The following is a 25,371-nucleotide window of genomic DNA, read 5'->3' as shown; positions in this document are numbered from 1 at the left end:
ACAAAGTCACAAACAGACTGAAGTTCACTGACAGCATCTTAAAGAGAAAGAGAATCTGTCTGCTTTTGGATCAAACGCCACTGTGAAAGTTTGTGTCTTTTCTGTCCTTGAGTCCCAGTTTTGCTCCTCCCTTAATCCCTCCCTCCTTGCCCTCACAACTCTGACAAATAGTGAGTTTGTCTCTGCTGTGGTGCTGTTATTCACTAAATCACAACATTTCCATCAGGTGACAAGTAACTGAAAAGGTAACACTGATTGACTCTTGACAGAACATGTGAAGGTCGTCACTGAAGTCAATCTTTATACAGACGATACTATTCAATTACACATGCCACCCACATTGACTACTTATTCAACACTTTGTTTTTTTTACTCAAACAATGTTCTTTTACTCAAACAATATTATTCACATTATTACATTTGCGTCAAGTTTGAGGACACATCAAATCATGAGATGACTTTACAAAATAAATCACCTACAGAGTAGATTTTCAGTTCCAAGGACAAAGATTGTTTGCATCTGTCAAATTTTCCACTTTTAATGATCTTATTACTACCTACTATTTTGACTTTGCACTTTTAATTGAAACTTGGATAGATAATAGTAGCAGTGCACCATTTCTCATTGAGTCAGCCCCTTCAAATTTTTATTTTAGAAATGTTTTTCAACTTGACAGGAAAGGTGGTGGTGTTCCTGTTTATCTGACAGATGCTGAGTCAGAGCCTTGACATCATGTGTTTTTACAGAATGGAAATTTTAATTATTTACTCCTGAAGGATCAAACAGCAGTGAAGAGAAAGGACTCCATTCATGGAGGACTGAGTGGTGATGGTCTCTTTATATAAACACTTTATTTTGTCCAGCTACCATCCAACAACATTTAATTATCATCCTTTGTCTGAATTGACTTAAAATAACATTTCAGAACTTGTAATATCTTCCACATACTGCTGTCACATTTTTTTGTTTTGTTTAATCACTAGCACAACAAATCCAGGCTGTATCATAAACCACTGAAGTTTAACAGAGTGTGACTCCCTCTAGTGGACGTTGTGGAGTATTCTGTTGTCTTTGCTCCAAAGGTTTTTGTACAGAGTTTTGGTGTTTCCTGTCACTGTGGGCTTCACAGCACAGTAGTACACAGCAGAGTCTGTCACTGCAGCAGAGGAGATCTGCAGATCCAGATGGGTTTTATCATCACTCACTTTAGCAGACCATCTAGAGTTTGTTGCATTTTGTGTTCCCAAGTGAAAGATGAGGAACTCTGGTAGTTTTCCTTGATATTGTCGATACCAGAAGAATTGATCACTACCAGTTGCTTTTTTAGAGTATGTGTAGGACAGAGTAACAGAGCTGCCTTCTAAAGTGAACTCTTCATTCCTGACTGCAGTGAGTTCTTCACAGCTGACACCTGAAGGAAGAGATAACTCTTTTATTTCATGTTGTAAAAGACTCAACAAATGAATCCCATCCAGAAAAGTTAGTAATGAAACTTTCTCAGCAGGATCTCACATACCTGTTAGAATGGATAGTAACAGTAGAGAAAGTACATAATAGTCCAATGACAGCATGTTGAATAAAGGGAATGTTTCTGCTTTGTGTATTGAACTCTGCTGAATATGGAAGTTCCTCTCTCTTCTATAGTTCACTAACAGCTTAGCTCCTCCCTCAATCTCTCCGTCTCCTCGCAGCTCTGGATTTTCACTTCTCTCTGTTCCACTTCCTACCGTACCAGTAAATTCTACAGGATGTGAAAGTTTTTGCTTTATTTTCTGTAAATGAGACATAGGTAACACTTTATTTTAAGGTGCTTGTAATAGGCAGTAATTAACAGTTAATAAGACACTTATAAGACCTTATAGGATGCTTATAAACAACAATATAAGTGTTAATTAAAGCCTAATAAATTATTAATTGATTAATTATTGCTTATAAGACAATTATAGGCCTTTATTAGAGCTATAAGTTATATATACCTCATGAATGCGAGATTGGACATCACATTGTAATTTGCACTCCTAATACAGCTACCCTTTATACTTAAGTACATTTCTTATTTTCTTAGACAACTAAGATGGTTTGTGAAGGTTTTATCTTGTTCCTGTCGACTTTGACAAAATGACAGTTAATTTGAATAGAGTCTGGTGGGTTTGGCGATTTCAGGGATGTTTCATGTTAAAACAAAACGGATCTTACTCTTTAACAAAAGCTTGACCTCAGCTGGGATCCTTTCCATAATGTTGTCAGACACTAAGAATAATTATCTGAGCGTGTCAGTGGCAAAACAAGCACGTTATGGATGGAAACTGAAGGTGTGCAGCGGCATATTAATGTTACATTGTAGCTTGTTTCACGCTGCCACTGCAGCCATCTCTTGGACCAATTTCTAATGTCCAGGTTGAGAGAAAACACCCTAAGACATTATTCAAGCTGCTCTAAAAATCCAAGTGCTAATGTTAGCTTAAACTACATCCCTTATTTTAAACAACATGCCTTATTTTATAGCTGCATGCTAAAGATAGCTTAAACTACATGCCTTATTTTATATCTGCATGCTAACATTAGCTTAAACTACATGCCTTATTTTAAACTACATGCCTTATTTTATAGCTGCATGCTAAAGTTAGCTTAAACTACATGCCTTATTTTAGAGCCGCATGCTAAAGTTAGCTTAAACTACATCCCTTATTTTAAACTACATGCCTTATTTTAGAGCTGCATGTTAATGTTAGCTTAAACTACATGCCTTATTTTAGAGCTGCATGCTAAAGTTAGCTTAAACTACATGCCTTAAACGACACGCCTTATTTTATAGCTGCATGCTAAAGTTAGCTTAAGCTACATCCCTTATTTTAAACTACATGCCTTATTTTATAGTTGCATGCTAAAGTTAGCTTAAATGACATGCCTTATTTTATAGCTGCATGCTAAAGTTAGCTTAAACTACATGCCTTATTTTAGAGCTGCATGCTAAAGTTAGCTTAAACTACATGCCTTATTTTATAGCTGCATGCTAAAGTTAGCTTAAACGACATGCCTTATTTTATAGCTGCATGCTAAAGATATCTTAATCTACATACCTTATTTTAAACTACATGCCTTATTTTATAGCTGCATGCTAAAGTTAGCTTAAACTACATGCCTTATTTTAGAGCTGCATGCTAAAGTTAGCTTAAACAACTCGCCTTATTTTATAGCTGCATGCTAAAGATAACTTAATCTACATCCCTTATTTTAAACTACATGCCTTATTTTATAGCTGCATGCTAAAGTTAGCTTAAACTACATGCCTTAAACGACATGCCTTATTTTATAGCTGCATGCTAAAGTTAGCTTAAACTACACGCCTTATTTTATAGCTGCATGCTAACGTTACCTTAAACTACATGTCTTATTTTATGGCTTCATACTAAAGTTAGATTAAACTACATGCCTTATTTTATAGCTGCATGGTAACGTTAGCTTAAACAACTCGCCTTATTTTATAGCTGCATGCTAAAGTTAGCTTAAACAACATGCCTTATTTTATAGCTGCATGCTAACGTTAGCTTAAACTACATACCTTATTTTAAACTACATGCCTTATTTTATAGCTGCATGCTAATGTTAGCTTAAACTACATACCTTATTTTAAACTACATGCCTTATTTTATAGCTGCATGCTAATGTTAGCTTAAACTACATGCCTTATTTTAAACTACATACCTTATTTTAAACTCCATGCCTTATATCATAGCTGCATGCTAATGTTAGCTTAAACTACATGCCTTATTTTAATCTACATGCCTTATTTTAAACTACATGCCTTATTTTATAGCTGCATGCTAAAGTTAAGTGTCAATGTTAATAAAAATGTATTTCATAAGCTGCCTATAAATATTAAGATTTTTTAACCCTAACCCACTACAAGTGTCTCACAAGGAAATAACAATTCTGTTAATTTATCAATAACCAGCCCTTATAAAATGTTAATAAACAGCTTAATAATGTTTATGTTTCATTTTAAACTACATACCTTATTTTAAACTACATGCCTTATTTTATATCTGCATGCTAATGTTAGCTTAAACTACATGCCTTCTTTTAAACTACATGCCTTATTTTATAGCTGCATGCTAATGTTAGCTTAAACTACATGCCTCATTTTAAACTACATACCTTATTTTAATCTACATGCCTTATTTCATAGCTGCATGCTAATGTTAGCTTAAACTACATGCCTTATTTTAATCTACATGCCTTATTTTAAACTACATACCTTATTTTATAGCTGCATGCTAATGTTAGCTTAAACTACATGCCTTATTTTAATCTACATGCCTTATTTTAAACTACATACCTTATTTTATAGCTGCATGCTAATGTTAGCTTAAACTACATGCCTTATTTTAAACTACATACCTTATTTTATAGCTGCATGCTAAAGTTAAGTGTCAATGTTAATAAAAATGTATTTCATAAGCTGCCTGTAAATATTAAGATTTTTTAACCCTAACCCACTACAAGTGTCTTACAAGGAAATAACAATTCTGTTCATTTATCAATAACCAGCCCTTATAAAATGTTAATAAACAGCTTAATAATGTTTATGACAGGTAAATAAACATCAACAAGTTCCTAATAAGGGCCTATAAGTGTCTTATCAATAATAAATGAGTTAATTGTGCTTTAGTTAACACTTATTTGTGTTATAAACATCTTTATAAAGTGTTTGATTATTTTTTAATTGCTGCTTATTAACTGTTAATTACTGCTTATTACAAGCACCTTCAAATAAAGTGTTACCGAGACATATTTATATATACTGGTGTTCTTAATTCTCTGCAATTATGCTTTTGTTTCTTTCCGATTTTCTTTAAGTCAGCCAAAGTGAAAGCACTTGTGATTAACTTAAAGAAAATAGAGCTCACAGCCGGATGCTGAGTTCATCAGTCAGTTATCGTCTATTCCATAAACCAATCACAATGTGTTTTAAGACTCCATATTATTGACATGGTGTCATGGTTTTGGGTTTTGATGTTGTTATTTTCTATTTTATGTTGTATCTCCTGTGTCTTGTCTTACTTTATTTCCTGCCCTCGTGTTTTCCCGCCCATTTGATTGGCTGCCCTGTCCTAATTAGTTTCACCTGTGTCTTCTTAATCTCCCCTCACTTGTGTGTTTAGTCTGTGCGCCTGCCTTGTCTTTGTCTATATGTCAAGCTTTCCAGCCATTTCCCAGTGTTTTCCTGTGTTTTGGATTTTTGGCCTGATGTATTAGACCGTTTAGATTTGGTTTATTGCTGCTTCCTTTGGATGTGTTTGCTATGTGTCTGCCTGTGTGGACCTTGGCCTGCCTCAGCTTGCTGTAAGTCAGTGTACTCTTTTATTTTGAAAACCATAAAACTGAACCTGCCATGCCTCTGGTTCTGGGTCTGGTCCACTCCCTCGTGTTCCTCTTTGCCCAATTGAACTTACTGTGACACAAAGATATTATCTCTGTATGTTCCCTTTGCCTATAGGTTTAAAAATCATGATTGAAAAACCCTCGAGGAAGATCATTCAGAGACATCCCCTCCTAATGAAAGGCTTCCTGCTAAGTGTTGTTAAAATGTTTTATACCTATAAGATATTACAAATATTTCATTGATTCATGTAGAATATAAGTAATTTAAGACTTCATCATCACACTGAAGTTTAACAGTGTGTGACTCCCTCTAGTGGACGTTGTGGAGTATTCTGTTGTCTTTGCTCCAAAGGTTTTTGTACAGAGTTTTGGTGTTTCCTGTCACTGTGGGCTTCACAGCACAGTAGTACACAGCAGAGTCTGTCACTGCAGCAGAGGAGATCTGCAGATCGACTCGATTCCTCTCCTCATTCAGGTTAGCGGTCAGTTGAGGGTGTGGAGGTTTTGCTTCCACCACTGAAGGCTCTTTTGCATCAGTGATCAGGAGAAGGAACTGAGGAGCTGATCCAGGATCCTGTCGATACCACTGGAGATTCTCGGCTTTAACTGAATAGCTACAGGACAGAGTAACACTACGGCCCTCTGATGAGAACACTTCAGCTCTGCTGGCAGTAATATCATCTTCCAAGGTGTTACCTAGTGAGGGAAACAACATGTTAGATTCAGAGTTCTGTTCCAAAGGCAGACATCCATCATTTAAAACCAGCACTCACTGTCAGAAACACACGTACCTACGAGAGCTGAAAAGAACAAAAGTGCAGCGAGTTTCTCCATGTTGACAGAGGAGAAATGCTGGAACTGAATGTTCAGTATGAACACGTTCTGTCAGTTGGTTTGGTCTGATGTTCACAGCTGGAATCAAAGAGTTCTCTGCCATGAAGCAGCTCTGCAGTCAGTAGGAGGAGACTCATATTTCACAGTAGTTTCATTTCTGAAGCTCTTCATCACAGCTGGGTCTCATTCTAAATCTGCTAATGCCTCTTAATTCTGTTTTTGTTCATAAAATGGCAATAAATATTTGAACGTCATGATTTTATGTTGTTTACACTTTAATAGTTTTGTCTTTTGGATATAAATTGAAGGTGTTTTAAAGCTGAAACAATTTTGAGATTCAACCTCTTGGAAACTAACACCTACTTCCAGAAAAAAAGGCCTAAAATAACATACCTAAAATAAATCAGTAATAACTCCTCAACCATTACGCCTAGCTGCATAATTCTGGTCTCCTTTGAGGCCAGAAACTAAGGGATATGGAGAAACTGTAAATGAACCATTTGGTGGTGGTGCAGTGGATAAGACTATGCCTTTGGTGTGAGAGACCAGGGTTCAATCCCCCACTGTGACACATTCACCAATGTGTCCCTGAGCAAGACACTTAACCCCTAGTTGCTCCAGAGGCTCTGACATGTGTAGCAATAGTAAGTCGCTTTGAATAAAAGCTAAATGTAAATGTACTGGGAGTTTTCTTCAAAACACTATTTCTGTCCATACAACCATGTTCCAAAAAATATAAAGCTTCCAAAACATTGAAATATTGATAAAAACAGTGAATATTGATCAACATTCCTGTGACCTAAAGCACTCCCATGCTTTACAGGCATACAAGTTGATAACAGAACCTCCTACAGGGCTGTAGGTGGGCTCGTTCTCTTCGTATTGAAGAGACGAACTGATGGTACACTGGATGTCTGTGTAGCTCATACGGGCCAGTAGAGGCCGATAATGACCATCTGTTCCAAAGCAACTCTTCTTCTCTCCTTCATTTTGATGAGAAAAGAAACCTAAAGAAGCGGCACGGTGGTATAGTGGTTAGCGCTGTCGCCTCACAGCAAGAAGGTTGCAGGCTCGAACCCGGCCCCGGCCTTTCTGTGTAGAGATGTTCTCCCCGTGTCTGCGTGGATTCTCTCCAGGTGCTCCGGCTTCCTCCCACCGTCCAAAGACATGCAGGCTAGGTTGATTGGTGACCCTATATTGTCCTTAGGTGTGAGTGTGACTGGTTGTTTGTCTATGTGTGGCCCCGTGATGGATCGGCGACCTGTCCAGGGTGTACCCTGCCTAAAGAGCTCACTGATTGTGCAATACCAAGATGGCGGGCTCTATTGACACAGAAAACAGCTGTTTTTGGACTGAATCCAGGGAAAAGACAAAAGTATGTCAGCGTTGTAACTGTAAGCACATATTGCTGCGTTTGTTATTAGTCGGCTCTGAGTTTTGTGAGTTGATTGATAGGAGTTATACAGCTGATCAGAGCTGGAGCTCAGCTTTCTTTAGAGTGGTCGTAGTAGGATGAGATGAGATGAACTGCAGCCCCAATTTATGTTGTGATATAAGTTCATTTAGATGCGTGGTTGGTTAGGTGTGGATAAAAATGGTCTGTTTGAGATGTAGCTGAGCCTCCTAGCTTCAAGGAGGTGTGTGGCATGCATATGAAGACAAGACAATGTGATCATCCGTGACTTCCCATTTGCAGTTTGAGGCGAAAATCGATCGGTCAGTGCTTAAGTCAACCTGACTGTATATTTTAAAACATCACGTATTAACTTTTGATATTTCACCAGGTGACAATTTAAAACATCATAAAAACATATTCATGGTACCATGGCTGTTGCTACGAGACATCCTGTCCCTACAAAACCAGAGTGAGAGCTGAGTTTGTACACTCAGCAGGTGGGTGTTGGGCTGGCTGGTTTGTCCCTTGTCGCAGATTATGTTTGTAACTTTCATGAACAAAATCTGAAGGAGCATCCGGGGGGAGGAGGGTGTTCGGTTTGGGGGCCTGAGCATTTTTTCTCTGCTATTTGCAGATGATGTGGCTCTGTTGGCTTCATCAGACTGTGACCTCCAACATGAACTGGGACGAGTTGCAGTTGAATGTGAAGTGGTCAGCACCTCCATGTCTGAAGTCATGGTTCTCTGCTGGAAAACGCCGGATGGCTCCTTGTTGGGTGGGAGAGAGTTGTTGCTCCAAGTGACAGACTTCAAGTATCTTGTGGTCTTGTTCACCAGTGACGGTAAAATGAAGCATGACATCGACAGGCAGATTGGTGCGGCGTCAGCAGTCATGCAGGCGTTGTACCAGACCTGTTAGGAGTGTGGTTTTGGGTTCATGTCTTTCCTGTTTAAGTCCGTTTTTGGTTCTGAGTTTCTCTCTGTAGCCTTGTTTATTTTTATTCAGGCACATGTTCTAGTTTACTTAGTATCTGGTTTCATGGTTTTGGGTTTTGTATTTCTGTGGTTCATTATTTGATCATGTTTAAGTCTTTTGTTCATTCTCATGTTTAAGTTTTCTTAGTATCTGTCTGGCCTCTTATCTTAGTTCTTAGTCTTGCATTTTACTTCTTAGCCTCAGTTCTTAGTCCAGTGCCTTTTGTTCTTAGTTGTGTGCATTAGTTCATGTTTAGTGTCATTCCTGGTCTGTGTACTTCTGTGTTTTATTATTTTGATCTGTGTCTTAGTACTTAGTCTTATGTCTCCATGTTCTAGTATAGTCCTGTCTCCTGTTTGGTCCTGTCTCTGTCCATGCCCTGATTTTGCAGTCTTTCCATGTTTTGTGTTTTACTTTGGTAGATCTTTCCATGTGTGTTCCTGTGTACTTTACTTCCTGTTTTATTTTGTAATCTTCTGTGCCTGGTGTTCTTGTCTAGCTTTGTTCCTGTTGTTGGTTAGTGTATTGTCTTGATTATTAGTTTGTTACCTCTGCCTTTTTTCTTTATGGATCTGTGTATTGTTGTGTTTATAGTCATTTCGGTTTATTCTGTTCTGTATTACTTTCTTGCCTGGTTAGCTTGCTGTTTCACTGTGTGTCTGCTGTGCCTGATTAGCTCCTCATGTCTTTCACCTGTGCACTCCCGCCCTGCTCGTTTACTTGTGTATTTAAGCCCTCAGTTTTGTTCAGTCTTTGTCACGTCCTTTGTCTGTGTTGCGTGTTCTGTCCCGTCCCTGCGCTTTGGATTATTTTGTTGGATTGTACTTTGTTCTTTGTTCTCGGACTCTTCCCTTTGGATTATGTTTTGTTTGGCGTTACCTTTTGTTTGAACATTTGCCGCTGTGCTCCCAGCGTAAGCCTGCTTAGTTTTGGGTGCATTTGGGTCTGCACCTCAGCTCTCTGCTCCTGCACTCAGCTGCCCATGACAAGACCGTTGTGGTGAAGAGGAAGCTGAGCCTGAAGACAAACCTTGTGTATGGAATTGTTTCATATTATAGGGACTGTGGTCTCTGTTGGACATGTTGAAGGTCAGATCTGACACATTATTAATTTTAGTTTCAGTATACATTTATTTGTTGTAATGGAGAAATGGGCTTGTGCTTGTGCCTCCTGCAGGTGGTTTCTCTCTGATGTGGATTTGCTGCTCCTGTGAATCCTCCCCCAGTGTTTCATTAGCAGCTGGAACCACAGTGACTCTGATAAAACAGGAATTAGCAGAATCCATCTGATATGAAGCTGTGGTTTGAATACCACTTCCCTCCTCTTTGAAGAGTAGTCAGATATCTGGGTTCAGGTTTTTGTACAGCCTCTTCTACACTTTGTATCACTGTGTTTCTAGAGCACAGTAGTAGAGAGCTGTGTCTGCCAGGGTTAGATCTCTGATGGTCAGTGTAGTTGATGTTGCTGATGTTTCAGATCCATATCGTTCATCAGGAATATATTCCTCATCACTCCATGATTTTGCTCCTTTCCAGAGTATAAACTGAGGTGCCTGAAGGTCAGAATGATGTTTGTACCAGTAAAGGCGAATATTGTTGTATGTTGTCTGATAGTTACATGTGAGTGTGACAGATTGTCCTTCTCTTTCACTGACTTCCTCTCGTTCAGGAGAGATTGTGTCTCCAGCTATTAGTCCTGGAAAAAGTAGAGCAAATGAAGCCATTAGACTAACATTGTTCATGAGGCTGAGAGGAGAAGACAGTGGAAAATGGCAGCTGTACAGTGTTACTCTGTGGACACAAACACTCCAACACTCACCTATGAAGTGAGAGCAAAGTAAAAAGAGGTAAAGCAACATGTCTTTGGAGTTGTTAAAGCCAGACAGACAGCAGATGAGCAATGTTCTTCCACTGCAGTAGAATGAAGAAACTAAACAGCCTCTCTGCTGCACAGCCCTTCTCCTCAACATCAAGCTGATTGTGCTTTTAGTTCCTCAAACATTTCTGCTCTGGAGACGCAAAGAAACTCATTGGTTGAGTTGGACTTCAGTGGGCGGGGCCAGAGAATCCCCTTTTTAGAGATTGGCTGTCTACCAAAGTTCAGCTCAGCCAGTGAGATTATTTGTGCATCCAGAGCAGCTCTGCCTCAGAGAAATGTTTCCTGAATGTCCACTTTCAGTTCTTCACACCACTGTGAGACCGAGGAAGCTGGATTACCTGAAGATTTGGTCTTTACTTGGGAACATGGAGCAATTTTTACTCTTCTTTGTTACTGTGGAGAAATCGTGATATTAATATTTATATATTAAATCAGCCCTAGCAGGGATCAGAAGCCATCATGTCTTAGGGTGTACTCACACTATGTGATCCATACTGGGCCCGAGCACGTTTAACCCCTGACCTGTGCCGGTGCCCCCCTGAAGAGATGGGCTCAGGCAGGGTAAGGTTGGACACAGGACACATCTAATGTGATCGCTAACTGTCCTCGAGCTCTGAACTCAGACATAAACCCCATTGTGCTGTGTGAGAGGGAGCACTTTTATTCAAAATAGCAAGTCTTTGTTGGATGATTTGTGGTCAGTGACTTGGACCCTTTCCCAGTCAATGCTGTGACTGATTTTTATCTGGTGTTCTCAGACAGTTGATGTCTGTTTCTGCCACAGGTGGCATTTACACTGGGGACACTGGGGATGCTGGGGACATGTCCCCATCAGTTTTTGAATTAAAAAAACATCTGGAAAAATAAAGAAATGTTAGTTAACTAAACACTTTGAGAAAGGTTTATTTGCACAATAAGAAAACATGCAATGCAATTCAAATATAGAAGAAACAAATGTGCTTTGTCCAAAAAAGACAAGTTTCCTTTAACATGAATAAATACATTTCCACTATAAATTGGTGCAGAAACCAGAATGCAGGAGATGATGAGTTTAATGCTGGAGGATAACACACAGCAGCTCTGCTTTAATCTTGAGAAGCTGCAGAGCTGCAGTCTCTATTCATTCAACTTACATTGTAAATTTCCAGCTAAACTGAGGCTTATTGAAGATCTCAATTCAATTCAAATTAGCTTTATTGTCATGAATGTGTAACAACAATATTGCCAAAGCATCATACATACAACATAAGAACAATCAACCCCATACATTTCATTAAGCAAGTAATCAAAGCGTAAAGTAATCAAAGTGTATGTGTGTTTGTGTTAACAAAAAAGATATATATTAAAATATAAATAAATAAAACAGTAAGCGTTTTGTTTTTAATAATTAATTGATTAAAAAATAATAACATTTTTTTAAAAAGACATCGTATCAAATGTAAAAACTAAACAATTACTAAAATATCAAACGTTCAAAATAATAATTTGAAAATCTGTACAATTATTTATCAGTCTGAGGTTCCACTGGTTGTCCTCACTTCATGGCATGAGGAGACATATTTTGCAGCAATTATTTCACATTTGGGCATTTCTCCCACTAAATAGGGGAGTTTCTGTGCGTCTGATATGAATTCGAATTCGGGGTATATTTGGGAAATGTTTGCAAAGTGTTTTTGTCTTAGTGTTTTATATTTGGGGCATGAGGTTAGAAAGTGCAGCTCTGTCTCTACCTGTCCTCTGTCTCTACCTGTCCTCTGTCAGAGTGGCAGCAGAGTCTCTCCTCTTGTGGTAGCCAGCTCTGTCTGTGTCGACCCTTTTCTATGGCCAGGCTGTGTTCACTCAGTCTGTATGTTGTCAACATTTCTCTTAGTATGGGACATTTTATTGTGCTCAGGTAATTTGCCAGTGTGAATTCTCTTTTTAGGGTCAGATAACATTGTAATTTACTTTCTGTTTTGGTCGTTTCTTTCCAGTATTCAATATATTTTTCTTTCTGCTTGCTGATAATTTGGTTTGGTCTGCTTGAGTTGGCGTTGCTGCCCTGAGGCTGTTGGGGACTTGTTACTGCAGAGAGCCTCAGAACCAGCTGGCCGAGGGGACTCTTCTCTGGTTTCAGCTCCTGGTATGTTAGGGCTTTGTGATGATATGTCTGGGGGTTAACTGATTGTAAAATTTAAGTGATCTTTTCTGTATTTTTATTGGCCGAGCTCTGCTCTGCACAGGTTATTTGGTGTCTTTCTCTGCACCTGCAGGATGCTCTGACAGAACTCAGTATGGAAGGATTCTATAATTATTTTGTCCCATTTGTCAAATTCATTATTAAGTTTTGGCCCCAGATGTCGCTACCTAATTATTGGTTATAGTACAAATTGGAAAATTTTAAGCCAGATTTCAATTGGAATATAGATTTTAATGTTTCTTTTTATTGCATAGAAAGGTCTCCTTGCTTTGTCCCTCAGATCTTTCACGGCCATGTTGAAGTTCCCTGTGTATGTAATGTTGAGGCCAAGGTAAGTGTAGTTTTTTGTGTGTTGTAATTTAGTTAGTTTTTCAAATTAGACAATGAAGCCAAATGATTAAATATTGAATTAATTCTCTTGAATTAACTCTGTACAGACCCAGCGTATGGCAGAGCTGTAGAAGCTGCATACCGCTTGTATTAGTCAGCTTGTCAAAGCTCTTTCTAGCAGGACGTTCAGGGAGGGGGAAGCAGGTGCTTCCAGGTAAATGTTGGTCTCCCTGGGTGTTCATAGTGTCAGCTCTTTACCCAGTTTGAGCGTTAAAAGTCCCCACAGAGTAACACATTTCCCATGGTTTTATAATGGTTAACTTCCTCCTCAAGAAAAAGAGAAAGTATCTGGGTTGTAGTAGGGGATTCTGATGGAGGTATATAGATGGCACACATGTAGACATGTTGCTCAGCACAAATCATCTGTTTGTTCATTTTCATCCATATAGAAGATTCTTCTTTTTTAATAACTGTGATGGACTGGCTCAGTTCTGATTTACACCATATAATCAGGCCTCCTGAATCTCTGCCTTGGGTTATTGTGGGTTTTGTGTTGATGGTATAATAATGTCAGTGTAGCCGTGAGGACGACCAGTGGAAACATCTTCTCTGCACCATGTCTCCTGTAAAACTATGATGTCAGAATCTTTTAACTCTCTATTAAAATCTGGATTTCTGCTCTTTAAATCAAAAGCTGATGATCTCAGACCTCGAATGTTCCAACATGTTATTGTAAACGATTTCATCTCCAAGTGTAATCTGTTCAAAAATTAGACAAACACCTTAAAAAACTAATAATAATAGTAAACTAGATATTAAATAATACTAGTAACAAACGAAAAGAAAAAAAAGTGTAAAAAGAGGAAAATAGTGTTGTAGGTAAATGAATAAAATATTAAACTTTGAGTGACGTTTTAGAGTCTTTCATGTGTGAAATACTGTTAAGAATTATTGTGATGTCTCTAAGAGTCTCTGCTCTTCCACCATGTAGCTATATGAGGCCAGAGCAGAGCAGGTTCTGCATGTGTAATATGTCTTTGAGTTCACCAGAGGGGGGCGGGGCTGTGGCTCTTCTCACCGCTGCAGCGTAGTTCAGTCCAATAGGCTGCTGCTCCTGTAGTCCTGGTTCTTCCATTGGGATGAGGGGGGTATAGGACCTCCAGGCTGGGGGGCTCTGGCTGGGCATCAGTGGCCCGTGTTGTGTTGGCTGTGGGTTGTGATGTTGGTGATGCGGTGGGTTTGGTGGCCTGTCCGTCCTCTCTGACAGCCGGGGGTGGATGTATGGTGGAGGTCTGGATGGTCTTGGAGGTCTAGGAGGTCCTGGAGGTCTGCGTGGGGTCTGCGTTGTGTGGTTACCCCTTGGAGTGGTAGTAGGGCTCCTTCCAAGAGCAACATCCTTCAGGTTCCTAGCAAGGGTGGGGACTGCATTTCTGTGCAGGTGTATGTTCATACAGGCAGTCCAGGTGCAGGGTCGGGTGGGGGGCCAAGAACACGTTGGGTTTGAGGGCACAGTCCCTGGAGAGTCCTGCTCTCCAGTCCTGTCCAGGGCCTCAGAGTGCTGGAGCAGGACAGGATCAGTGTCAGCATCTGCAGGCTGTCTGTCTGGAGCAGGGACAGAACAGGACGGTTGGAGCGATGCTTGCGAGGACCTCCTTCTCCTTCTCAGCTCTCAGTCTCGTAGCAGGAAAGTCGAGCTCAAACTGTCTCAGGTCTCCTTGTATCGTGGCAGTTCCATGTTTGAACAGGTTTACTGTTATTCTGCTGGTGTCAGAGTCATTTTCTTCCAGTGCACTTATTTTCCTTTTGATAGCTGGGGGGTAGTCGATGGTTTCAGAGTGTGGAGACATCATGAAACAGGTGTTGATCTTCGAGCTTCTGTGTTTAAAACAGCGCTACTGCTGTTTGATGCTGTTGCTAGGTAACCACAGTCCAGTGTTAGCTTGTTAGCTATTAGCTTGAGTGTTTCAGTTGGGACTTGTTTTATGGTAATAAATATAAAAACTTACTGATTTCAGTGTCCAGTAGTTTGCTGTAACTTGTTTATTTTGTTCTCTCCTTGTTTGTTTCTCTTCAGTTTGATGCTGTTTTCTGAGCTCCTTCTTCAAACTGTATCTCTTTTTCTTCGTTCTCCTCTTTTTCTCTCCTCTGGCGTATTGTGGTCACTTCTTTTGCATTTTCCTCATAAAAAGTCGGTGTTTATCCAATTTTTGGACCAGAAACAAGCGTTTTTTTTAGCAGCAAGTCTCAAACATGACTTCTCAACAACAACAATCTCTCTCTCTCTCTCTCTCTCTCTCTCTCGCATGCCGTGCTGCCGACAACTGCATGCATGTAGTCGAGTATTTAACAGACTGAAGGGGTGATACACTGTAAAAAATATTTTTATGTGGGAATAAATATTTTATTATATCACCACTTCAACAAATCCAGACTGCATCATAAACCACTGGAGTTTAACAGTGTGTGACTCCCTCTAGTGGACGTTGTGGAGTATTCTGTTGTCTTTGCTCCAAAGGTTTTTGTACAGTTTTGGTGTTTCCTGTCACTGTGGGCTGCAGAGCACAGTAGTACACAGCAGAGTCAGACAGCTGAAGCTTCTGGATCTTCAGAGGAACTGACTTATCCTTGATTGTAGCATTAAATCTGTCTTTCGTGAACTCTGCATCAAAATCTGTTGTTTTTGAGTAACTTTTCAGCATGTACTTAGGAGACTCATTTACTTGTTTGTACCAGAACAAGTAGGGGTATTGGTCACTGGTCTCAAAAGTACAGCCAAGTGTAACTGTGTCTCCTTCAGCAGCAATGACATCTCCTGCTGGCTGGGTCACTCTGTCTTCTCCTTTACACTCTGGGGAAGAAGAGAACATGCAGAGGAAGAGATGGATCAATAAAGATGATTGATTAAAGGAGAACAATCAGTAGGTTTAAAGAGTTACCTAGCCAGAGAGTCAGAATCAGGATGTTTCTCAGCCAGTGGTTCATGTCTGCAGTGAGAGGGGAGGAGAGAGAGGAAGAACATTGATACTCTGATGGATCTGGGCCTTCACATCATTGGCCCTTCCTCTTCATCATCTGTTGAGGAACTCTCAACATTTACATCTCATTTACATCCCAGCCATATCCACCATACCATCAAACTACAAATGAACTCCTCAACCATCACTCCAACCCGGGTGGTGAGAAGCTTGGTGTCATGATTGATGACCAGCTGTCCTTTTCAGACCATGTTGCTGCTGTCTCTCGGTCGTGCCGCTTTGCTCTATACAACATAAGGAAAATCAGGCTCTACCTCACTCAGTACGCCACCCAGCTTCTGGTACAGGCCATCTCACCCGCCTCGACTATTGCAATGCCCTCCTAGCAGGTCTTCTAGCTTGTGCGGTGAAACCCCTATAAATGGTTCAGAACGCAGCAGCGCGTCTGGTTTTTGATCAGCCCAAAAGGACTCATGTCACTCCGTTACTCAGTGACCTCCACTGGCTCCCCGTTGCCTCCAGAATCAGATTCAAGTTAGTAATGCTGCATACAGAGTGACTACTGGGTCTGCACCATCTACCTAAACTCCATAATGCAAGTTATGTTCCTTCTCGGACCGCTGCGTTCCTCCAACCACCGCCACCTGGCTTTGCCATCCCTAAACACATCTGTGACACCATGATGGTGCAACGAGCTACCACATGCCGTCAGAGCAGGGGCGTCCCTCTCTGACTTCAAGAAGCTCTTAAACTCAAGTCTTGTGTGAACACTTTCTCTTAACATCTCTAACTCCTAACCTCTAACATGCACTTTCTGTGCTCGTCTTCTTCTCTCCCCCTTACAATTATCTTACTGATTGCACTTTGTGTTAACTCTTCTTTCCCTCGGTATTTACCCCATCGATGCGATATGTGCTATTAGCTCTTACTAGTATTTATTGCTGCTCTTACAAGTATGTATTGTGAGTTGTAGTTCTCGTGATGTATTTGATGCTTTGTTGATGCTTGTATGTTGTTCCTCAAATGTAAGGCAAGGCAAAGCAAGTTTATTTGTATAGCACATGCAGGGAAATATAAAAAAGTTTAAAAGCAACATAAAAATATAATAAAAGTTAAAGTGTTACAATCAGGCTTAAAAGAGTTAAATGGAAAATATTAATTAAAAGCAATGAAGTTTGCACAGTATTTAGGGGGCTTGTAGATTTTTAGAAAAATAGCTCGAGAAGAGGAATTCAGCTGAAGAGCCACATATTCAAAAGAAGCAAAATTCCCATCTTTTTGCATTGGAGGGAGTCGTTAAACAAAATGGCAGCTCCACCTCCTCTCTTATGGACTCTAGCTTCACTATAAAACTGAAGCTGGGAGGGGTAGACTCGATAAGGACAGCTGCACTGTTATCTTGGTCCAATCTTCCTGCCAAAGACCTAACGTTTAACAAAGCTAACTTTAGTGTGTTAAAAACATCTGGCCCACTTTTTTCGACAGGCTGCAGCTGACGAGGAATTAATACTAAATTAGCAGGATATGTTGAGTGCTTCCTGTTTCTTAACACATTCACCATGCTTTTTCTGTTACCTATCAAGACAGGGATGGAGAAGACGACCAGCACACTGGGTCCTGGGAAGAGTCATGAGTGCTATTTTCCTTGTAGCCTGGACCCAGCACATATCAGACAGAGCTTACTGGGCTTTTTCACCATTACGGAGCGGGAGGACGGGTTGGGAGCTGTATTTGTGACACATGTGTCAAACCTGGAGGACTTAGAGCCAGTGGTGGAGGTGGACGGTGAGGGGGGTTTAGGGTAGAGAAAATGGGAGTGGAGCGAGGGAAGGTGCGGGGAGTAAATCTGGTCCCAGCTCTAACCAGGTCTTCCATGTGATCAGTGAAGTCCAACAGGGGGGAGAGGGGAGAAAGGGTGTCTGAAGGTGGGGATTGGGGGGGTAGAGATGTTGAATCCTCACTGTTGGTTTTCAGTGAGGGAGGTGGAGGCTCTTCCTCTTGGCTCAGTTGTCTCCTGTGATCAGAGCTCTCTTCCAGCGGGGGTTGAGGTGACTCTCCTTCAAGGTTTCTGGCGTGTTGTGTTATGTCTTCTTCTTGTTTAGATTCCTCTTGTCTCGTGTCCTTGGCAGAGGGAACAGATGAGTGATGCAGAAAGTAAAACAGGTTGGAGCTGAACAATTTTACTCCTGACTTGTTAAAGCAAAGTCCATCTGCCTTAAAAAGATGTCTGCGGTCCCACAGAAAGTGAAAGTGTTCAATGAAATGCACTGAATGGACAGTACATGGCGTTGAGAGCCACGTGTTCAAAGCCATCAATCTGCTGAATCTCTCAGCTCCTCTTCGGATTGGCGGTATAGGGCCACTGATAAACACCTCAGCATTCAAAGAGCTGACTGTGTTCAACAGATTATTAAAGTCCTCTTTCAACACTTCAGACTGTTCTTCACAACATCATCGGTCCCGATGTGCAGTATGATGTTTCACTGCAGGATGTTCAGCCACGATATGCAGGATTCTTTCTGCCAAGTCACCGTATCCTTCGGAAAGCAGAGTATTTTGGTGTTCTTACTGCACATGCTTCTTACATCGTTTACAGCAGAGTCACCCACAATCAGAGTTTGAGGCCCAGTCGTCTTGGGAGTCTTGTTGGTGCTAATTAGCCGTGTGTTAGCATGGTCTTGTCCACTGTTTTGGGTCCACGGTAAAGTGGTGTCATTCCCACATAATCCATTCACTTCCACATTCACTTCTAACCTGTGGATCTTGGTTTCCAGCACAGTAATTTTCTGTTGAAGTTTGTAGAAGTCGTCCGTGGAGAAGGGGGGCATCTTGTTGCTAATTAGCATTAGCTATAGCTCCAGTCACTGCAGTACAGGCAAGTGCTATTGATAGGCCGCACTCGCGTAGCACTAAGATCATAAAAGTTTTTAAAGTATGGCAAGAGCCTAATTTATCTGACAGTCCCAGTGATTTAAAAGTATCCAAGAGCTGCTGATAAAGCAAAAGAATGCAGGGAGAGGCAAGAGCAAGCAGCAAAGCGTCTGCACTGTAAGAAAGCAGGAAGTACAAATGTAAGAAACTGCCACAACGAGTAATGTAATGTTTCATTTTCAAAAAAGACCATAGTTTTGTCAGACTGCATATTGCTGCTGCTCCTCTTTCACCCTGTGTGTTGAACGCTCCGTTTAAGCTACTTCAGTTTGATCTTTGACGGGAGCTGCACATGTGCAGGACCTAGTTAAGAGCTATTAGCAGCTCTTCTAACTAGAAGCAGAGCAGGGCGGGTCCGGTAACGATGGCTTGGGTTCAGCTGTACATGTTCCAGAACCAGCTTAGCAACCTAGACTGGACCAAGAGTTTCAGAGTGACAAGTTATTCATTTCTTACAGATTATCTTTATATGTAACGTTTTATTTATGCTCTGCCTCTATATCACAGTAACAGCTTAATGTCCACTGACTGCCTGGAGGGTCTCTAATGAGAGTGGACTGTTTCAGGCAGTTCAGGAGCAGAGGTTACTGTGGGAGATGGGAACTCTCTTTGGGCTGGACTTTGGACCTTTTTCATTTTGCAAACCTATATATGCACACAAATATATATAACACAACAAGGAAAGCGGAAAACGCCAAAAAGAAGAAAATGACATCTTGAAGAAATCACTGACAAAGTAGAACTCCAATGAAGCATGTTAGTTGTCACTGAAAATAATTGTTGATCATAACATGGTTCTCTGGAGCAAAACTGTCAGGTAGTTAGAACAATTTTAAAGTATAAAACAGTGGAGAGAAAGAACAATCTTGTTGGAATCTTCTCAGTTAAGTGTGTGACTCCCTCTAGTGGACAGTGGAGTATTCTGTTGTCTTTGCTCCAAAGGTTTTTGTACAGAGTTTGGTGTTTCCTGTCACTGGGGCAGAGCACAGTAGTACACAGCAGAGTCTGTCACTGCAGCAGAGGAGATGCAGATGAAACTCCTTTGCAGTTTTGTCATGTGCAAAAGAAAACCCTGCTTTCTTTGAATATTCTGCGATGAGAAAGAAGATATTTCACTGTGACATTTGGAATTCTTTATTACATTATTTAATCTTGCTTAGCATATAAAAAGCATCAAAAAAATATTTTCATGTCTGCCATTTCCTTTACATGTGCTACATTCTGAACCCCATTACCCATAAACGTGAAGTAGAAACAAATAAAAAAAAAACAAATAAAGGAACAATTACTTAAATAATGACTTGACTTTGAAAACCTTTCAAAAACAATTATTATATTTGATTCTATTCTGACTTCCATGGTTTCCTTGTTCGTGGCATCCATCTATCTTCACTTTCACTATCTCTCTTTCACTATCTGTCTTTCACTGTCTATCTTTCACTCTCTTTCACGGTCTATTTTTCTCTCTCTTTGTCTTTCACTATCTCTCTATTTCACTATCTCTTTCACTATCTCTTTCACTGGCTCATTATGTCTTTCACTATGTTTATCTTTCACTATCTCTGTCTTTCATTATCTCTTTTACTATCTCTATCTTTCACTATCTCGTTCACTATTTCTCGTTCACTATTTCTTTCATTATGTCTTTGACTATATCTTTCAATATCTCTATTTCTTTACTGTCTTTTCTGTATCTCTTCACTATCTCTTTCAGTATCTCTATTTTTAACTATTTCTCCTTCACTACCTCTTTCACTGGCTCTGTCTTTCACTATGTCTATCTTTAACTAATTCTGTCTTTCACTATCTCTTCAGTATCTCTTTCTCTATCTCTTTCACTATTTCTCGTTCACTGTTTCTTTATCTCTTTCACTATCTTTCAATATGTATCTTTCCCGGATCTCTTCACTATCTCTGACTTTCACCATCTCTTCAGTATCTCTTTCACTGTTTCTGTCTTTCACTATCTCTCTTTCACTATCTCTCTTTCACTATCTCTTCCGTATCTCTTCACTATCTCTTTCAGTACCTCTAATCTTTAATTATGTCTTTCACTCTCTTTTTATGGTTTCTGTCTTTCACCATGTCTATCTTTCACTATCTCTGTCTTTCATTATCTCTTCAGTATCTCTCTTTCACTTGCTCTATCTTTCACTATGTCTCTTTCTCTATCTCTTTCACTGGCTCTTTCTTTCACTATGTCTATCTTTAACTATATCTGTCTTTCACCATCTCTTCAGTATCTCTTTCACTGTTTCTGTCTTTCACTATCTCTCTTTCACTCTCTTTCACTCTTTCTTTCCCTGTCTGTGTCTTTCACTATCTCTCGTTCATTATCTTTCACTGTTTCTGTCTTTCACTATCTCTTTCAATATCTCTGTGTTTCACTGTCTTTTTCACTGGCTCTGTCTTTCACTATCTCTCGTTGATTATCTTTCACTGGCTCTGTCTTTCACTATCTCTCTTTCACTCTCTTTCACTATTTCTTTCCCTGTCTCTGTCTTTCACTATCTCTCGTTCATTATCTTTCACTGGCTCTGTCTTTCATTAGGTCTATGTTTCACTATCTCTTGAGTATCTCTCTTTTACTATCTCTATCTTTCACTATCTCTTTCACTATTTCTCTTTCACTGGCTCTGTATTTCACTATCTCTCGCCCAAAGCCTTAAAGCCAACCAACCCCGTGACATTGCAGGTTATCATACTGCACAATGGTGGCGCCCTTTCCGTGAAAGATATGACAGTTCTTCTTTTCTTTTGTCTTTTATTCATTTACATTTGTCATGTTTCTTGTATAATTGTCGATCGTAGTGGAAATCCATTGGGTAAATGATGTAAACTTGATTGACTGCTTCATTTCCCTTTAAGGTCTCACTGCCATCATTGTTCCAAACAAGTACAGTTTTGCTTGTGCTGTTCTGCTTTCGAGCAGGGACTTGTAGGTGGGAATTAAACGGACATTATGGTGAGAGGTGCAAATGGGGGTTTAGTATTACAGTCTACATATTGCTTCAAACCAGGCAGCACAGCTTAAAGCTTGCAATGGTTACAATCACCAAGCATTTCAATTGTCTGTGAGAACAATCTGCTGGAGTAGTATTGGATATACTTTGAAAATACTATGAACATATTCAAGTTCTGTTATTTGTTTATTGTGTTTTATCTGTAGTGCTTCATTTAATGTTGCTTCTATCACCACTAAAACAAATCCTGACTATATCATAAACCACTGAAGTTTAACAGTGTGTGACTCCCTCTAGTGGACGTTGTGGAGTATTCTGTTGTCTTTGCTCTAAAGGTTTTTGTACAGAGTTTTGGTGTTTCCTGTCACTGTGGGCTGCAGAGCACAGTAGTACACAGCAGAGTCAGACAGCTGAAGCTTCTGGATCTTCAGAGGAACTGATCTTGAGGTGGAATTCATGTGGATGAAAATCTTTCTTTAAACTCTTCCTCTGTTTTTACTTCGACCCCTTGCATGCGGCTCAACATGAATTTGGGGCTGTTGTTTCCATCCTGTTTGTACCAGAACAAAGTTGGACCTGTGTTAGTCATCTCAAAAGTACAGCCAAGTGTAACTGTGTCTCCTTCAGCAGCAATGACATCTCCTGCTGGCTGGGTCACTCTGTCTTCTCCTTTACACTCTGGGGAAGAAGAGAACATGCAGAGGAAGAGATGGATCAATAAAGATGATTGATTAAAGGAGAACAATCAGTAGGTTTAAAGAGTTACCTAGCCAGAGAGTCAGAATCAGGATGTTTCTCAGCCAGTGGTTCATGTCTGCAGTGAGAGGGGAGGAGAGAGAGGAAGAACATTGATACTCTGATGGATCTGGGCCTTCACATCATTGGCCCTTCCTCTTCATCATCTGTTGAGGAACTCTCAACATTTACATCTCATTTACATCTCAGCTGTTTAGCTGATGCTCTTATCCAGAGCAGCTCATAATGAGGAGCTTTAACATGTGAACTTTCTGTTACAACAAAGTCTCTTTAACCACTTTTCACCCTGGAATAGTTAATTCATCAACATGGGTCTGTAATCATTTTAGTTTGTCTCATCATCAGTGATACCAAAGCATTCTGTGTAGAAGAAGACTTCCTTGTGGAGTGCCTTACTGTACAGAAATAGCCTCAATTAAACACCATGATCTGGATTAACTGTGTTTTATTAATAACAGGAGTAATGTTGTAACTTGTCATTAGATTGTGTTGTCAGTGTCCACTTGGTGCACTGCTGTTCAGTAAAAGGAGGAGCTGCAGTGAGTAAATCTTCAGAGGAGCTGTCAGGTTTTTGTACAGAGTTTTGGTGTTTCCTGTCACTGTGGGCCTCACAGCACAGTAGTACACAGCAGAGTCTGTCACTGCAGCAGAGGAGATCTGCAGATCCAGATGGGTTTTATCATCACTCACTTTAGCAGACCATCTAGAGTTGTTGCATTTTGTGTTCCCAAGTGAAAGATGAGGAACTCTGGTGGTTTTCCTGGATATTGTCGATACCAGAAGAAATAATCACTACCATTGCTTTTTTAGAGTATGTGTAGGACAGAGTAACAGAGCTGCCTTCTAAAGTGAACTCTTCATTCCTGACTGCAGTGAGTTCTTCACAGCTGACACCTGAAGGAAGAGATAACTCTGTTATTTCATGTTGTAAAAGACTCAACAAATGAATCCCATCCAGAAAAGTTAGTAATGAAACTTTCTCAGCAGGATCTCACATACCTGTTAGAATGGATAGTAACAGTAGAGAAAGTACATAATAGTCCAATGACAGCATGTTGAATAAAGGGAATGTTTCTGCTTTGTGTATTGAACTCTGCTGAATATGGAAGTTCTCTCTTCTATAGTTCACTAACAGCTTAGCTCCTCCCTCAATCTCTCCGTCTCCTCGCAGCTCTGTAGGTTATAGTGGCTTCTAGTGGTAAGGGCTGTGAATTGCAACCTGATATTAACCAATGGCACACTGGCTGCTCCCCCTCCCTTTGGAAGTCTATAGGAGAAGGTGGCCGACTCTTTGTCTCTGTCGTCTCTTGTGCTAAATAAAACGTGTGGTCCTCCATTTGTCCAAATTTCTCTTCTCTTCTGACTTCTAACAAACCAGACGACTACTGTTACTGTTACTATACTCTTCTTTTTTTCTTCGTACGTTTTCAATGTAGTGACTAAACGGGCTCTGTAGAGCAGTTTGTCCGTTTGGGCTACTGTAGAATCATGGTGGAGCCGCGGTGTATGTAGATACAAGTGTCTCATTCTGAGGCAATAAAAACATTACGGTTCATTATGTAAGGTCTTTCTACACCACTGAAAACATAGTTATGTACAGGGTGTGATTTGTGTAAAAAACAGAGGGGGGATGTTTTATTTTCTTCATGAGAAAACTCCCGCCCCCCGATTTAAAAGCCTTCACTTTCAAGAGCGTCATCATCGGCTGCCTTTCCTCCAGCACACAGCTCCGCTGCTCCCCGGAGCACATGTCTCCTGACTGTTGATAGGCCATTATTCGTGACTTGTAACCAATCAGATAGAGCCGTGGGCGGGACATTGATCAAGACTCCAGTGGTAATTACCCACAGACAGAGAGCGGCAGCTGGACCAGAGCAAAAGTAGAGCATTTTAAAATAATTTAACCCTAAAAAAACCTCGGACTGATCTGAGTTTTGTGATCAGTAGCATCACTAGTGAAGTAGCATTGATCACTCTGAGGGGGGGATAAATTCTGTCCCCACCAGGGACATAACTTATTCAGCAGAGGCAGGGATGTATAACCAGAAAGGGGAAATCCCAAACATCTTTTAGTCTGTCAGCTTCTCTTGTCTTTGCCGCTTAGTCTCTGTCTACAAGTCCAGCCTTCTAGTCCTTTCCCAGTGTTTTCTTGGGTTTTGGATTTTTGGCCTGATGTATCGGATCTTTTAGGAGTTTGTTTATTGCCTAAGTCCTTTGGATGTGTTTGCTTTTTGGACTGTCTGCCTGTTTGGCCCTTGGCCTGCCTCAGCGTGCTGTAAGTCAGGGTACTCGTACAGGGTGTTATTATTAAACCATAAAACTGAACCTGCCATGCCTCTGGTTCTGGTTCTGGGTCTGGTCCACTCCCTTGTGTTCTCTTTCCTTGCTTGAACTTCCTGTGACACAGGGATATTATCTCCTTATATTCCCTTGTCTATATAAATATCATGTTTGACCAACCTCAGGGAGGTCATGCAGAGACACCCCCTCCCAATGAAAGGCTTCCTAGAATATAAACATTTTTAATGGTTTCATTTCTAAACCTTGACCTCACAATCCTCTCTAAGAGTAGAGTAGATCAAGACTTTATCATCACACTTGAACTTTAACCTCTTGCTGAGCTCTGTTTCCATTCAGGCTGATGGGTGATTTAGAAAATGAATTTAATTCCTTTATTTACATTTATTCATTTAGCTGACGCTTTTATCCAAAGCGATAGCCAGGCCCGTAGTAAATAATGATTTTAGGCCGATCGCGTTAACGTCTGT

The 25,371-nt window shown here is 40.3% G+C and overlaps 1 gene segment (V, D, J or C); it reads right to left on the bottom strand.

The window, feature by feature from the left end:
• Window positions 1-1,124: 1,124 nt before the first annotated feature.
• Window positions 1,125-6,290, bottom strand: LOC119901581 (the record flags this gene model as incomplete). The annotated part of the segment is given in 3 exon segments: window positions 1,125-1,398; window positions 5,787-6,082; window positions 6,178-6,290. Coding segments are annotated over 3 exon segments (613 nt in total), but the record flags the coding sequence as incomplete, so codon positions are not given.
• Between the last annotated feature and the right edge of the window lie 19,081 nt (window positions 6,291-25,371).

Source organism: Micropterus salmoides, unplaced genomic scaffold, assembly GCF_014851395.1.
Source record: "Micropterus salmoides isolate LMB-PRFRI ecotype aquatic unplaced genomic scaffold, ASM1485139v1 Ms_hic_scaffold_1390, whole genome shotgun sequence".
NCBI lineage: Eukaryota > Metazoa > Chordata > Actinopteri > Centrarchiformes > Centrarchidae > Micropterus > Micropterus salmoides.
Note: the sequence above shows the minus strand (reverse complement) of the source record. Positions and strands in the feature narration are given on the sequence as shown.